Raw genomic sequence first — 16,694 nt, 5'->3', positions numbered from 1 at the left:
TTTTTGCTCTTCGTTTTTGACTAATTTTTGGATCTCTGTTTTGCCTCAGATTTTGGTGCTTGGATGCACTCACCCGTCTTGACGTCTCGTTCCGAAGAAACAGACCAGCAGAACCGCCTGCTCAGATTTTGCTCGGGCGCTCCCCTCATACTTCCTGGATGTTACCCAGCGAGGCCTGAGATCCCCTCTCCCGGTTTCTGCTGGTTCTGCATTCACTCTGGTCAATCCATCTGTCAACCGTTGCCGACGAGGTTCGCTCAGGATCCCTCGCCAGTTACACCAGCCGTCCTCAGCCACTAGCCGCCTATCTCCAGCTGAGTAGAATCATAGAGTACTCCCGACGCTACTTCTTCCCGGTTAGGTCCGCCCAGCCCAATGGTAAGCAGCGCACTTCTAGCAATTCTCCTGGTTCTACTTTCAGAGTTTCTTACTTCCTCTTTCTTACAGACTCTCCAGCCGTGACGTTCTGACCCAGCCGACTCACCCGTAGTTCCGTCCGTAGATCTGCCTGTTTCCAAAAATAAACATCTTAAAACTGTGCATTGCCTCCCGATCGTATCTGCATGTGGGCTCGTCACCTGAAAACCATGACAGATTGCAACTTTGACTTTTAGGTGCATACCACCACCATACCACCACCTATACACACAACAACAGTAGTATATAGATATATTATATATATATATATATATTATATATATATATATAATATATATATATATATAATATATATATAGTATTATCTTTATATGTCTATGTATGTTATCTGTATATATTATTTATAATGTTATATATATTTATTAATGTGTAATATATATATGTGTATATATATCTGTGTATAATATATATATTTGATATATTATTTATATATTATTATATATATATCTATTCTATGTATATGTATCTATTATGTATATATTATATGTTATATAATATATATGTCTTTATTTATATATATATGGTATATATATATAATATATAATATATAATACATATGTAGTATGTATGTGTCTATATGATATATATATGTATGTATATTATATATGTATGTTTATGTATATAGATATATGTATAGATATATATATGTATATATAGATGTATATATATATATATATGAGTATATATATATATATATTATATATATAGATTATATATATAGATATATATATATTTATATATATATATATATGATGTGTTATATATAGATATGTATGTATATGTTGTGTATATATATCTATGTATGTATATATGTATGTATATTATATGTATGTATATATGTATGTATTATATATGTAGGTTATATGTAGTATATATATATATATCTATATATGTATGTATGTAGTATATATTATATGTATGTATATATATATGTATGTATATATATATGTATGTTATATATAATATGTATATGTATGTATGTGTATATATATATATATATATATATATTATATATATATGTATGTATATATATTATAGGATAGAATATATGATCTATTATATATATATATATTGTAGGTATATATATATATGTATGGATATATATATATGTATATACTATATATTTATAAGATATGTATATAGATTTATAGTATATATCTATGTATGTATCTATATATATAGAAACTATATATATGTTATATATATATATATATATCTATATATTATATATATATGTGTTATGTATTATATATATATATATTAGTATATATATATATATATATATATATATGTATGTATATATATATATGTATAGTATTGTCTGTATATATATATATATATATATGTATATATGATATATATATATGTATATGTATATATATATATATCTATAATATATATATATGTATGTATATATGTATGTATATATGTATATATATATGTATGTATATATGTATATAGTAGTATTATGTCTATATATGTATATATATATGTATGTATATATATATATATATATATATATATATATAGTGGTATGTATATATATATATATATATATATATATGTGTATGTATATATATATATATATATATATAATTCCACACTCTGTCCATCTATCTTTTTCTTTTTTGTACATATCATATGACAAGATTTACTTGACGAGAGCTTAAAGCCCCACTTATGACTATTTTTCAATTTCTCTTACTGCCTCCTTGATTCTATTTCTTACTATTATGGAATCTCGTCCTCTTGTCCAAATTGCCCCGTCATCAGCATACAAAGCTGAACCAATCCTTCTATCCGTTTTCATAAAAATGTAATTAATCATTATATTAAATAATACTGGACTTATAACACTTCCTTGTGGGATTCCATTGTTTATTTCAAATTGTTTCAAAATTTCAGATCCTACTTCAACTCTAATTATTCTTTCTGTTAGGAAATCTACAACCCAGTTATAAAATCTACCTCTAATTCCCATCATGTTTAGTTTAATTAATAATCCTTCCCACCACATTGAATCGTAAGCCTTTTCTATATCTAAGAACAATATGCTCATTATTTCTTTTAAATGCTTTTTCCATTTAATTACGTACTTTCCCCACATCCATAGTAGCATCCATAGTAGAACGGCCTTTTCTAAAACCACTTTGATATGATGCCTATATTCCTTTTTTCTCAAGAGTATAATTTAGTCTTCTTAGTAGTATTTTCTCCATCCATTTACATAAATGCGACGTTAGGGCAATAGGTCTATAATTTCCAACATTATTAGGATTTTCCCAGGCTTATTAAATGGCAATATTAATGCACTTTCCCACTTTTTTGACATTTTACCTTCTTTCCAAATTTTATTAAATAAATGTAATATCATATCAAGTACTTTCTCAGGTAATTTCTGAAACATGATATAACTTAACTTATCTTCTCCTGTTGCACTATTTCTGATACCCTTTAACACAAATTTCAATTCATTCATATTGATTTCTGTATCTAGTGCATTTTCCTTACTTTCTTTGTGAATAAATATATCTCTATTTTCAACTAATATATCTTCTCCATATGCTGTCTATGATTATTAACTAAATGGTCCCTATTATGCACACTAGCAAATTTCTTTCCCAATGCATTAGCTTTTTCTTTATCTGTTATTGCAATTATTCCATCACCCTCTAATACTAGTATTTTAACAAATACTTTATCCCCATTCTTTAACATTGACCAATCATCTCCTATTTTAACTTAACCTCCTATTGTAGAAGAATAATTCCTCCATGTCTTTGGCTTAGTGTCTTGTATAACTCTACGAACATGTGCTCTTTTCCTCTGATAATTAATCAAATTTTCTTGACTCAGATTTTTCTTTAACATTCTCATTGCTTTATTACGTTTTTTAATTGCTTTTGTACATTCATCATTCCACCAAGGTATTGTTTGTTACTTTCTCCGAACTGATTTATACGGTATACTATTTAATGCTGCATTTAAAATTATCCGGGTGATTTTAGAAGAACATTCCTCAATATCCTCCTCCATTGAAATTGATTCTACTGATGCGTTGCGTATTCCTTTAAAATTTTCCCAATCTCCTTTTTCGAACTTCAATTTCTTATAAATAGGCCTTTCTTGTATAACTATTTTAACATTTATAGAAAATATTATTGGATAATGATCACTTCCAATACTTGTGCTTTCCTCAACATCCCATTCACATGAATTTGCCAGACTATTAGAAACTATAGTGAGATCAATACATGTAAGCACGTTAGAATGTATATCTATTCTAGTCCCTTTTCCATTAATTTTTACATGCTAGTTTTCTAACATCCATTAAATCTTCTACTACTTCTCATTATGCTTACTTCCCCGAAGGCTATTATGTGCATTAAAATCTCTGCGCCATATTTCTTTCCCATTGCCTATTCTTATGTTTTCTAATGTTTCTAATTTTAATGGGTTACAAGGGTTATATAGATTGATTACTGTTAATTATTTATCTGTTTTATATACATTTCAATTATCACACATTCTATTTCTGTTGAATTTACTATTTTTCTAAATGGTATTTCTTCCTTTACAAATGTTGCACATCCTTTTAATTTTTGTTGATATTCTGTTAATCTGTTTTGTTCCATTGCACCAACGTTTCATACAGCCTCTGCATATGACACCTTGTTTAAGATTGTATATTTCTGCACTTATTTTGCTTTTTTCTGAACCTCACATCCACCATAAGCAGCACTATGTTCTCCCCCACAATTACAGCATTTTAATTTAGCATCCTTATTACATTTGCCATACTCATGTTCTCCCCCACATTTCGCACATCTTTGCCTCCATTTACATTGTTGCGCTGTGTGTCCCATTCTTTGGCATTTAAAGCATCTTAACGGTTGTGGAATATATTCCCTATCTTTATAATTTATCCACCGAATTTTCACTTCTGGAGGCATTGTTTTTTCAAAGACTAGCAACACAGACAAGCTATTTTAATACAGCCCCTGTTTAGAGTCTTTTGGTCTCTGTAACTCTCCCACCTTTTATTTCTTTCTTCAATTCTTCCATGGATATTACTAGAGGGACATTTGAAATTACTCCTCTTAACCTAGCAGCCATTCCTGGTATGTGGACTTAAATTTTTTCTCCACCAAGGTCCTTCATTTTTAACATAATTTCTTGCTGCTTTTTAATTACTGCTGAGATTAAGATTCTTGTATTATTCAACAGTTTAGCATATTTAGTCATCCCTATTTCCTTCTCTATTGCTTTAGTGATTTGAACTGGATGAAAAAGTCCCCTCTCGCTGTTTAGTGTAATTATAGCTTTCCATTCTTCTTGTTTTCTTTCCTCATAGCTACTGCTTTCATCAACTTTAGCTTTTATCTTTTTAGCATTTTTCCTTGACCTACTTTGTTCTCCACTACTCACTTCAGACTTTGATTTCTTTCTTGCTATTTTAGTTTGATTTATCTTCATATCTGAAGGCCATTCATTATAATCATCACCATCTGAACTATGGCCCATTGCTACACTCACGGTACAGCTGGTTGCAATCTGCTTCGTCCAAATTATTTCCGTCAAACCTCCCGCCAATGTCTTTCCAGCAGCCCTCTCCCCGGTCGCCAGTGCAGTTCGGCAGGCAGCTACAGCGCTTCGCTCATAGCCTACCCCAGGATATAAACAGAATAACAGTCCTGCAAATAAACAAGGACCAAAAGGTATTTAGATGAATGGGGAAACAGGTAAGTGGCATGAGGGTTAACGAGCAGACACAGGTGAACTGAATGAGCGGGAATGCAAAGCGGCAGAGTGTGGGAAACAGGAGGAAAAGGCCTAATAACATGAATGGAACTGGTAGAGTCCTCTTTATTAGGTTGTCCAGTTCCTTTCTGTGTTCTTTGTGTATTTGAGTCTTCATAAATATTCTAAGGTCCTCAGCATCATGACAGTTTATTGGAAAACTGAATATATGATTAAATAAACAGATACTTAACAGAAATAACTACAAATAGGAAAAGCTCTAGTAATCTAAAGTATACAAAGGTTACTCTGATAATATGAAGCCAGATACCAGTCAAATACGATTTGTTATTATAAATAGAAATGTTTCTATAATTGTAATAGAATAATAAGACCCAACACGTTTTAGAGTTGTTGATCATTTTTGCACATCAACTCATTTGAAAATATAAGGAGCAGCTGATTCCTCTATCATATTTTGTGTTGTGATTTTATTACACATGTCTTAGCAATCTATTTGAAAGTACTTGTCCGTACTTGAGAAAGAGGAGATTTTCCACCTGTTTGGCAACATTTTGACCAAATATCTGCCAAAGGTATGTACATAGTAAATCATTATTTATAATAACTACCATTATATCAACAAGTTAGAGAGTGGATCATGTTTTGTAATTCATTTTCTCTCATTTTCATTGTTTAAAAAGGTGAAGTGTCTGTTGTGTTCAAAAAAGAACTTGGACACAACAATAACTCATGTACACAGAGGCATTATAGAGCCCTGCATGAATAATGATGTGGATGACAGGCAAAAATATGTTATTCTTAAAGGTTGTTCCTAGTAAGATAGGGAGTTCAAAAGTAACAAAGCACATTCACATCACAGTCATCTATTTATTTCCACTTTCCCTTTTTATCCAGTCATTGTGCCAAAAAGACAGATTCAGACCATATTCAGAATTTATTTACTGGCATCACAAACAGCTTTCATGTACTTATTCAACATAAAGCTTCACACACAAGTTGTCATTCTAATTCCTCTGCCTGTTTGACATTTGTTGTCCACTTGATGGCACAGACACATCACCATGACGCTTTCCCTCGAGTCGAGCAATCGGATGGAAAGCTGCAGCGCTTCACAAGGCTTCATCTCAACATCAGAAAGTAAAATAGTAAAAATAAAAAATAATTCCACTTTATATCAAGTACCTTGAGATGACATGTTTAATGAATTGGTGCTATATAACTAAAATTGAATTGAATCAAAACTAGCATGCAGAAGTGTAAACAAAAAAGTATTTAGAAATGTGAACTCACTGGCTGTCTTTAGCCCTTGATAATCTACGTCAAGTCACACAAGTGCAGTTCTCAAAGAAGGGAGTCCTGCTTTCATTTTCTGTGTTTATATTCTAATATAAAGCATTATTGGCCACATCCAACTTTAGCTTCATCCATTCTAGCCCTTAAACCAATGGGGTGTTATCTCAAAACAAGAAGCTTCTCATGCTTGTCATCAGAGAACCTGTTCATCTTTGGACTGAGGTGAAGCTTCCCAGAGGTGAACAGTCTCTGCTGGAGCACTTGAAGGCGCAGCTGCTTTGTATCAGAGACGTTTCATCAGCTCCTATCAATTCAGAGAGTCCATTCCATGTGATCCTGACTTAACATAGTCTGGCACTTGAAATCAAGGTTAGACTGCTTGGATAGCCTCATCCACTCAGTTCACTGAGCTCACACTTATAAACTCTACCTTTCAGTTAGTTACCTTTGTTCTCACTGACTGTGTCCACGGTTGCCAGATCTGACTGATAACACAACATAAAACCTGCCCACCTCAATAAAAAACAGGCCAAATCTCAATGTCTCTTGAAAAATTATGTTAAAATCATAAAACTATTACGCACATAATAAAGAACACAAGAGCAAACTGCTCTTAAACAGAGACAAACGTTACACAGACAGACTTCCCACAAAGTTATCAATCAGGAAACCGAATAGCCAACATAAAGGTAGTTCTCTCTCTCTCTCTCTCTCTCTCTCTCTCTCTCTCTCTCTCAGGGTGTTGGTCCATGTTTATTTCAAATCTGTGTTCTTTAATGTAATACCTGAAAGGAGCTTTGGGCAGTCCACCATTATAGCTCCAGATCAACCTGTAACTGATTTTATGTATATGTGTGTATGTATATTTTCCAATACAGTGTTGCAGTATTGTATATCAGTATATTTCATACTGATATGTACTGAACATCAATGTCAGTAGAGGTAATATATACACAGTTTCCATGTAGAGCATCAGTGTTGAATGAATGAAAGACCAACAGTAATGATGTTTACTATTTATTAACTGATTTGATCAACTATAAATTTGTAGACAGTGTTGAGTTAAAGTCAAAGATGTGGCTGTGGTCTACTAAAACTCTCTTTTAAGCTGCAGTTCATTAATTGTAAAAACTCTTTTTGCACTGGCTTTTTAGAGAGCACTATGATCAGGCTATCCTTTGCATTGTCTTTTGAATTACCATGTCTTTATTGTGCTGTTACTGCTTACTTGTCAGGTTTTCAGGAGCCGGACTGAAGCGCAGACAAGAGCTCAGAAGGTGCATGAAGAGTCCAAGATGATTTATTAAATCAAAGAGCAGTTTTTTCTGCTCTTTTTTCCGCAAGTTCATCAAGATTGTACATCCTACAATAAAGTCAACATCATGCCATCAGTAAAATGAACTCTTTATTGGTGTAAGAAGAGGTGGAAGTGATGGCCTTTACAAGGAAGTTGGTTGAAATGACTTTCCCCTGAAAGCTTTGTTCAAATGTAACCTAAGTAACAATAAGCTGAGGAATTAAACACGTCTAAGTTACAGGTGACCTTCATAACAGGAACTCACTGTGGATATGAAACGGGATGAATACCAGCAGAATCGGCCAATAAGATGCTAGTAGTGGGGAAAAACTTTGAGAAGTAAGGAAACTGGTGACCTGATGGAAAAAAATAAAAGTTTGGTTTTAGTTTCTCAACAAACGTAAATGCCAGTAACTCTGAATGCATTTTCTAAAAAAAAAAAAAACCTTTTCACTTTAAATTGTTTCTTTCAAATTAAAAATGTTAATTTTACATAGAATTCAAAGATTTCTTAAGCTCAACATTACATAAGTTAAACTGTCTTCCTTTCTGGAATAGATGTGATGTTCTTAGCAGCAACTTTATCTACAACGACATAGTCAGCTTCCTCAGTTTTCTCTGAAAGACTCAAAAATCTAAAACTAATGTTCCACCAAACCGAAGGTTTTCTTCAATAGAGCAGCAACTAATAGTTATTTTCACTTTCCATTATTCTGGTTTTTATTTTGTTCTTTTATCTGTTGGTTTGTTTTGTTAATTAGGTACATTTTCATTGTTTTTTACAAGAGCCAAATGTCAAGGAACAGTCCTTGGTCCTCTGCTTTTTTCCCTTTATTTGCTTCCTCTGGGTTCAATACTGTGAAAACATATGGTCTACTTTCATTTTTATACTGATGATGGTCAGATATACATTATGGTGTTTTGTCACAGCAACTCCTGAGAACCATCTTCTGTTTATTTGGGCCTCTTGGTGCCTTATTTAAAGCAGAACGTTTCAAACTGGGGTTTTAAAATAGACAGTGATCTTAAACAAGATTGCAAAGTTGGAGCAGAGGTCAAGTCCAGTTTTTTCACCTTAGGCAGCTGGCAAAGATAAAGCCGATTCTCTTAAAATCACAGTTTGAAACAGTAATTCATGCCTTCATTACAATTTGACTCGATTACTGTAATGCTCTCTACAACGGACTCAGCCAGTCCTCCCTTAAGCGTCTCCAGTTGGTCCAGAACGCTGCTGCTCGTCTTTTAACAGGAGTTGAAAAGAGGGATCACATCAGCCTCATCCTGGCTTCCCTCCACTGGCTCTCTGTGTATTTTAGAGTTCATTTTAAGATTATTTTGTTTTTAAAAGTTTGCATGGTCTTATCCCATCTTACCTCTCTGGTTTGCTTCACCCAGACTCTCCTGCTCGTTGCCTCTGGTCAGCTGACCAGCTGCTCCTGGAGGCACCGAGGTCTAACCTTCAGCTCAGAGGAGACAGAACTTTTAGCGTTGCTGTTCCTGAGTTATAAAACGATTTGCTGTTCCATATTAGAAGTGTCCCTTAATTTTTCCATTTTAGTTTTAAGATACATTTGTATTTCTTGGCTTTTAACACACGTTTAGACTTTTGCTCTCATTTATTCCTTTTTTTTGTTTCTTTGCATTTTAAATGTTTCATTATTGTCTGTAAGCACTTTGTCGCAGATGCTGTTGGTTTAAGGTGCTTCATGAATAAAGTAGTAGCAGCAGTAGTTTACAATAATGCAGGCTTACAGGACCTGGACAGATTGGCATGACGGATGAAGATGAAGGACCTGACAATGTGTCTGACAGGAAGAGCTGCACTTAAAGCAGAAGAGACAGAGGCAAACAACGGGTTGATAATTAGGCACAGGTGAACTGATGGACACAATCAGGGTTTCCCTTCATTCCATTCTGTTTGCCACTTTCCCTTCATTTTTTCTTTATCTATACTTCTCGCCTCTGATTTGCTTGTAATAACTAAAATTATTGTAACTCTAAAATAAGTGATGTTTGACCCTTTAACTGAATTTTGAACAATGATTGCTGTTTTTCTATTAAAATGTCTGGTCTGCATTCCGGGTGACTTTGCTGTAAGTGCTCAAAATGAATCTGAACATACCAATGCTTTTAATGGTTTTATTTCCTCTATCCACTGAACTGTTAATTAGTTAATTAGTTCCAGATAAGCGGAGCATAGGAACTAAATGCTGCTTCTCCTTGTTTAGTTCTGGTTCCAGGTATGCAGAGTAGGCTGGAGCCAGAAGACCTGAGTGGTCTGGATGGTTCATACACTGATAACAAGTCTGTAATGTATTTAGGTGCTAAGCCATTTAGGGATTTATAGACTAACAGAAGTATTTCAAAGTCTATTCTCTGAGATACAGGGAGCCAGTGTAAGGACTTTAGAACTGGGGTGATGTGTTCTACTTTCTTGGTCTTAGTGAGGACGCGGGCAGCAGCGTTCTGGATCAGCTGCAGCTGTCTGATCCACTTTTTAGGCAGACCTGTGAAAACAGCGTTGCAGTAATCAATTCTACTAAATATAAACGCATGGATTAGTTTTTCCAGATCCTTTTGAGACATTAGTCCTTTAATCCTGGAAATGTTCCTCAGGTGATAGAAAGCCGACCTTGTAACTGTCTTTAGATGCTTTTGGAGGTTCAGGTCTCAGTCCATCACTACAACCAGGTTTCGGGCCTGATCAGTGGTTTCTAGCTGAAGCGACTGAAGATGTGTGCTAACTTTTGATCTCTCCTCTATTGGTCCAAATATTATTACTTCAGTTTTGTTTTTATTCAATTGAAGAAAGTTTTGACACATCCAGCAAGATGTGCACCAACAATTTGTCCTCCTTTGAACTCACCCATGTCACCCATAATGTTGTGTGCATTGCAATATTTTGAGCAAAACTGTGCTCTTACCCTGCTAATTGGACCTTCACACTCTGCTCTTATTGGTTCAATGTGCAATTAATGATGATTGGCCACCAGGCTGGTCCAATTTAGCCATGAAACCTCCCACACTAAAATGAGAGGTGTTTCAGTTTCATTGTCCAACTCCTGTATATAGTGTATTTCACTTACTGAAGTTGAGTTACTGAAATAATTGTCTATACGTTTATTTATTAAGATTTAATTCTAGTGTTTATGAAAGGCAGAGGTTACAAATGTAAACGTTACAACCTTTTGTTTGGACCGTTTTTGCCTTTTCTTCTATTAGAAACGGCTCTAAGAGAAGAGGTGGAAACAACGCCCCCAAAATGACGCTTGTGGCCAACAAGTGTATTACGTCAGTAGTGGTTTAGGACTACTGTAGCAAATGAATGGGAAACGTTGATTGTCGGCTGTCGCCAATTAGCTCATTAGCTGCGTCTCAGATCGATATACGCAGTTTGCATCTCTGCAGACACAAAGTTTTCCCGATCGGCAGGTTTTGATGAAGACAAATCCTTTTCATTCAGAAGATTTGATTTAAAATCCCCAAGCGAAGAGAGCCTCGCACCACCAGGCGGACGCCTTCTTCAACTTCTTCAGAAGTTGAACGATTCTAGTAAATAAAATTTCTCCTGTGTATACAGTCAATCCCTTGATTTGATTTCCTTGTACTTTTTGAAATTCTGGCACAATAAATGCTATTCCTATTTTTCCAGCAGAGTTTTTTGATTTATCTGTGTGTCTCTTAACAGAATTATAATAACTATATATTCCAAACTTGACCAGAAGCTGTAGGTAGGATCTGACTTGAAACTCCAGTGTGTCTCCAGTGTGGGCAAACCAAGTAACAGAATACTCCAGGAATCCTTCCTTACTTTAAGGAGGTGAAAACAACCTCTAGTAAGGAAACTAGTTGGCCAAGGGCTGGTTACAGGGAGAACATAAAAAAACGATTATATTTGCATTACAAAGATTTCTCCAGTATTCTATTTTTGCTTCTTTAATAATCTTCCTTAATAATGCTTGCTTTATTTTATATTCCATAAGATTTTGATAAGCAGGATTCTTTGTTAGTATTTTAAAAGATTTATTTCTTGACTTAATAGCTTTAGTAAAATAATTTGTCCACCACTGTACCAACTTTATTTCTTTCTATTCACCTTCCTTTTTTACTTACTGTTCTATTGCCTCTAGTATGTGACTGACTGCTGAGGAGGTGAAGTGAAAATTGACAGAAAATAACTGATGACTGAAAACTAACAATAAATAAAGTCAAACCTAACCCAAAAGAGATGAAAAAATGAAAATAACAGAAAAACAAAGCCAAACCAAAACTCAACCATAACACAATTAAGCTTTGAGTTTTTAGTAATGAAGCTCGTTCCAGTGAAACTTTATTCTGAATAGAAACAGTTCTCCCACTTTAGCTGTGGTTTAGAAAGGTCAGATCAGAGACCTTAAGTTGTAGCTTTGAGGAATGTCTGAATAGAAACAATTAAGCTTTTTTTTTAATAATGAAGCTTGTATTATATCTATAAATAAAGAATACATTTGTTGAAATGAATTTTTTTCGGTATTTAATAGAGATGCAATTAGAGCAACGCGGATAGGTTTAACCTCTCGGTGCTCTGTAGGCAGCTCATAATTTTTTTTGGCAGACTGAGGAAGGCTTGATGCTTGATCTGTGCCACATATGCAGCTGTCCTACATCAGAACAAACATCATCAAACTTCCAATAGTTTGACCTATAAAAAACGGGATACATATTCTGGCAATGGCATGTTGACCCTGATATTTATTTTATTCACCTATAACTTTTACATCTTTGAAGCATTTTCTGGAGTATTTCTTTATTATAACAGGCGTTTATGGTCCAAAAATCAAGAATGTGGGATACAAATCCTGGCAGGCTCAACATGACAGAGTCTGTTCTCCCAGAAAAATAGCAAACATTTTTAAGAAAGACTTAAAAATACCTAGATCACTAATCATAATCTAAGGATAGCAGTGTAAAATTAAATATGAACCCACTGTTGCTGTGGCTCTACGCTCTTTCAGGAGGAGTGAATGCTGCTTGGAGAGACTTGGTGCAACCTGCTGGGTTTCCTTAGAGAGGAAACTTTCTCACCAACCTGGAGGATCTGATGTAATCTGAGTTTGTAAAGTGCCTTGATAGAAAAGATGGTGATGGAAGGATATTTCCACCCTGCATGACTCTGCTCCGAAGACAAATATCAAAATACCTTAAACCATTAAGCAGGTCAGTACTTATTACATGGGCTGTAAATGTAATGTAAATGTAATAAATCAAAAAATGTTTTTACTTTTAGTGGCAGCAGCAGGTGGAGCTAATTAAGGTGAATGTTTGCAGGGAAGTGACTGAGATATGTAGAGTGGAAATGTCCACTCATGAGAGGATGATGGAGACTAACGATAAGATACAAAATTGTCCCCCAATAGGGAAATTTAGGACTTCTGACACGTCATAAAAGCAGAAGCAGAAACACACATAAAGGGTATAAAATCAGCTTCTGTTCTCATTAACAGTTCCCCTTCAGCCTTCATCTGATGTTAATGTTGAAACTTTTACAACATGGACATAAAAGCACAACAAAGTCTGGATGGTTCATCTGAGAAGAACCCAAATGTTTCTTCATCTGCAGGTAAGACAGAAGAAGGTTTCTGTGTTCAGTTACAGCGAATTATGAATTTCTTTTTTTGTACATGTTTAAACTGGGGCTGCACAGTGGGGCAGTGGGTAGCACTGTTGCTTTGCAGCAAGAAGGTCCTGGGTTCAAGTTCAACCCTGGGTCTTTCTGCATGGAGTTTGCATGTTCTCCCTGTTCATGCGTGGGTTCTCTCCAGGTACTCTGGCTTCCTCCCACAGTCCAAATACATGACTGTTAGATTCATTGGTCTCTCTAAAATTGTCCTTTGGTGTGAATGTGTGCATAAATGGTTGTTTGTCCTGTTTGTCTCTCTGTGTTGCCCTGCGACAGACTGGCAACCTGTCCAGGGTGAACCCCGCCTCTTGCCCAGTGAACGCTGGAGATAGGCACCAGCACCCCCTCAGGACCCCATGAGGGATTAAGTGGGTCAGGAAATAGATGGATGTTTAAACTGAAAATGTAATTTTATGTGTAGTATTAAATCGGTTAAAAAAAATCCTGGAAGTATTAAGTACAAAGAAAATGAAATACAAAAGAATTATATTAAAGATGATGATTATCCAAATAATTTTCGCTTTTAAGTCAACTTCTGTTGGAATAAACAGATCATTTGGAGACATTTAGCTCTGGTAAGCAACAATGAAAATGTATCTAATCAACAAAGAAACCAACAGATAAAAGAACAAAATAAAAACCAGAATAATGGAAAGTGAAAATACCTATTAGTTGCTGCTCTATTGAAGACAACCTTCGGTTCGGTGGAACATTAGTTTTAGATTTTTGTGTCTTTCAGAGAAAACTGAAGAAGCTGACTATGTCAATGTAGCAAATGTTGCTGCTAAGAACATCACATCTATTCCAGGTAGGAAGACAGTTTAACTTGTATAATGTTGATCTTAAGCAATCTTTAACTTCTATGTAAAATTAACATTTTAAACTCAAAAGAAACACATTAAAGTAAAATGTTTGGTTAGAAATGCAATCAGAGTTACTGACATTTACTTTTGTTGAGAAACTAAAACTGTACTTTTCATTTTTTTTATCAGGTCACCAGTTTCCTTCCTTCAAGTTTTTCCCACTACTAGCATCTTATTGGCTGATTCTGCTGGTCATTGTCCCGCTTCATATTCACTGTGAGTTCCTGTTATAAAGGTCACCTCTAACATTTAGACGTGTTTAAGTCTTCATCTTATTGTTACTCAGGTTACATTTGAACAAAGCTTTCTGGAAAAATTCATTTCATCAGACTTCCTTTTAAACACCATCACTTCCACCTCTTCTTACATCAATAAAGAGTTCGTTTTACTGATGCCATAATGTTGACTTTATTGTAGGAAGTACAATCTTGATGAGGTTGGTGTTATTGCAGCATCACACGACACTACCGTCAAACTAAAATACAACATAAGACTCAGCAAGATGGCAAAACAAAGACTTGAAGTTATATTTAACATGTAAACATACCTTGCTGGCTGACTCATGCTTAGAAGTAGAAATGAGGACTTTACAAATAAACTTTCACATCCTTTGACTTCTTTTAACTTAAAGTAGCCCTTCAGGCTATAACTTGTCATGCTCACTCTCAGTCTGAGCTTCATATTGTTAACATTTGATAGAATGTGAAATAAACTATTTACTGCAGTATGTTTCAGTCTCCTCACAGGTGAACAGCATGTAATCAGCTCAGAGTTATCTATGTCACAACAGACAACAATATAACGAATAATAAATAAATGCATCACAAACATTAATGTTTTTATTTTTTGCCATTGTCTTAGTTCACCTTATTGCTCAGTCTGAGCTGAAACAGCTGAAAGCCAACCAAACGTTACTGCTGGAAGAAAATCACAACCTGACAGACCTGAACAAGAAACTCAGCTCAGATTTAAACATCGGGGTTCACAACCTGACACAAGAAAAAGAAAACCTGACTCAGGAAAATAAAAACCTGGAACAAGAAAAAGAAAACCTGAAGATGGAACTTGATGAAGTGAAGAATAAAACCCAGAAGCTGCAGACAGAGAAGAAAATCCTCACAGAACAAATAGAAACTATGGGGAAAACTTGGAATGAGCAGAACGTCAGTCGAGCTCAGTGGAGCGTTGATGAATATTGTCCTAAAGAAAACAGTATGTTCTATTCTGCTTGTGTTAAAATATTACCCTTAATAATAATTATGTTGGTCAGTCCAAATGTTTATTAGTTGTTCTCTGTTGTTTCAGAGAGAAGTTGTAGTTCTTGTCAGAAAGGCTGGACTCACTCTCAGTCCAGCTGCTATTCAGTTGATGATGCTAAACCTGAGGATCAGAAAACCTGGGAAGAAGCACGAGAAATCTGCAGAGGAAAGATTTCAGATCTGACTGTTGTTGGTGATGAAGAAGAAAAGGTAAAGACAGAGCTGTGAAATATAAATATAAAATGTTTCTTTCGCAACGCTGTAGATAGGCACCAGCAACCCCCGCGACCCCATGAGGGAGTTTCTTTTGCTTGCAGCTACATTCCTGAAAAATGACAAATATTTATATTGATAATGTTTCTCTTGTCTTCTGTGTTTACCTGCAATAGATTTTTGCCCAAATGTGCATTGTGAATGTACAGTTGAATGACAATAAAATCTAAGTCTGTGAAACTGTTGATGTGAACTAAAAATAGATTTTTTTCTAAAAACTGTTGATCATGTAAGTAAAGTAAATATGTAATAATTTTATCTCGTTCTCCACAGAAATTTGTTAAAGACAATAGTTGGGTTAATGACAACATTAGAGGATACTGGATTGGCCTCAGAGCTGAAGGAGGGAAATGGAGATGGATCGATGGAAGTAATCTGACCAATCAGTGAGAGACACATTATTTCTTAAACTTTGTAGAAAACAAATCTATCAGCCTTGATCTAACAGATGTTTTTCCTTAGAACCTGGATACATCAGCAGCCTGCAGTTGATGGTCAGTGTGTAACTTCTCTCCAGAACAGAGAATGGGAATCAGAGAGCTGTGATGAAAGGAACGCATGGCACTGTGAGAAGAAGGCTTTATCTGTTTAGACATGGAATATTGTGAACCTGTCCTACATGCAAATAAATAAAAAGCTTCACAGATCTCTTATGTAAATTGTTGCAGTTCTTTAAAAAAAATCCCCCAAACTGTTAAATAGCTTTTTTAATACATCTTATATTTATTGTAGAGATTTTAACTTGAAGTCTGATTAAAGACACCAGAGTTTAGACAAAGTTTAAGTGGCACACAACATCTGTTTATATAATTTTTGGGGGGAGTTTTGAGGTTTTTCTGATTATTCTG

The 16,694-nt window shown here is 34.7% G+C and overlaps 1 protein-coding gene and 1 long non-coding RNA gene across 2 annotated transcripts in view; both read left to right on the top strand.

Annotated features, from left to right (window-relative positions):
* LOC105922701 (C-type lectin domain family 10 member A) overlaps positions 1 to 16,469 on the top strand; it is a 512,726-nt gene extending 496,257 nt beyond the window's left edge. The window contains exon 7 of the mRNA XM_036135412.1: positions 16,309 to 16,469. Coding sequence (XP_035991305.1) covers positions 16,309 to 16,438 — 130 coding nt within the window. The 3' untranslated portion in view covers positions 16,439 to 16,469. The remainder of the gene's footprint in view (positions 1 to 16,308) is intronic.
* On the top strand, positions 14,039 to 15,350 carry LOC118562685. Its single transcript, XR_004930751.1, has 3 exons — positions 14,039 to 14,259; positions 14,444 to 14,530; positions 15,176 to 15,350. It is a non-coding gene; the product is annotated as an uncharacterized LOC118562685 (long non-coding RNA).
* Positions 16,470 to 16,694: the final 225 nt, after the last annotated feature.

The sequence above is a fragment of the Fundulus heteroclitus genome, chromosome 3, assembly GCF_011125445.2.
Source record: "Fundulus heteroclitus isolate FHET01 chromosome 3, MU-UCD_Fhet_4.1, whole genome shotgun sequence".
Lineage (NCBI taxonomy): Eukaryota > Metazoa > Chordata > Actinopteri > Cyprinodontiformes > Fundulidae > Fundulus > Fundulus heteroclitus.
The sequence above is the reverse complement of the archived record's forward strand: the minus strand, read 5'-3'. Positions and strand labels throughout refer to the sequence as shown.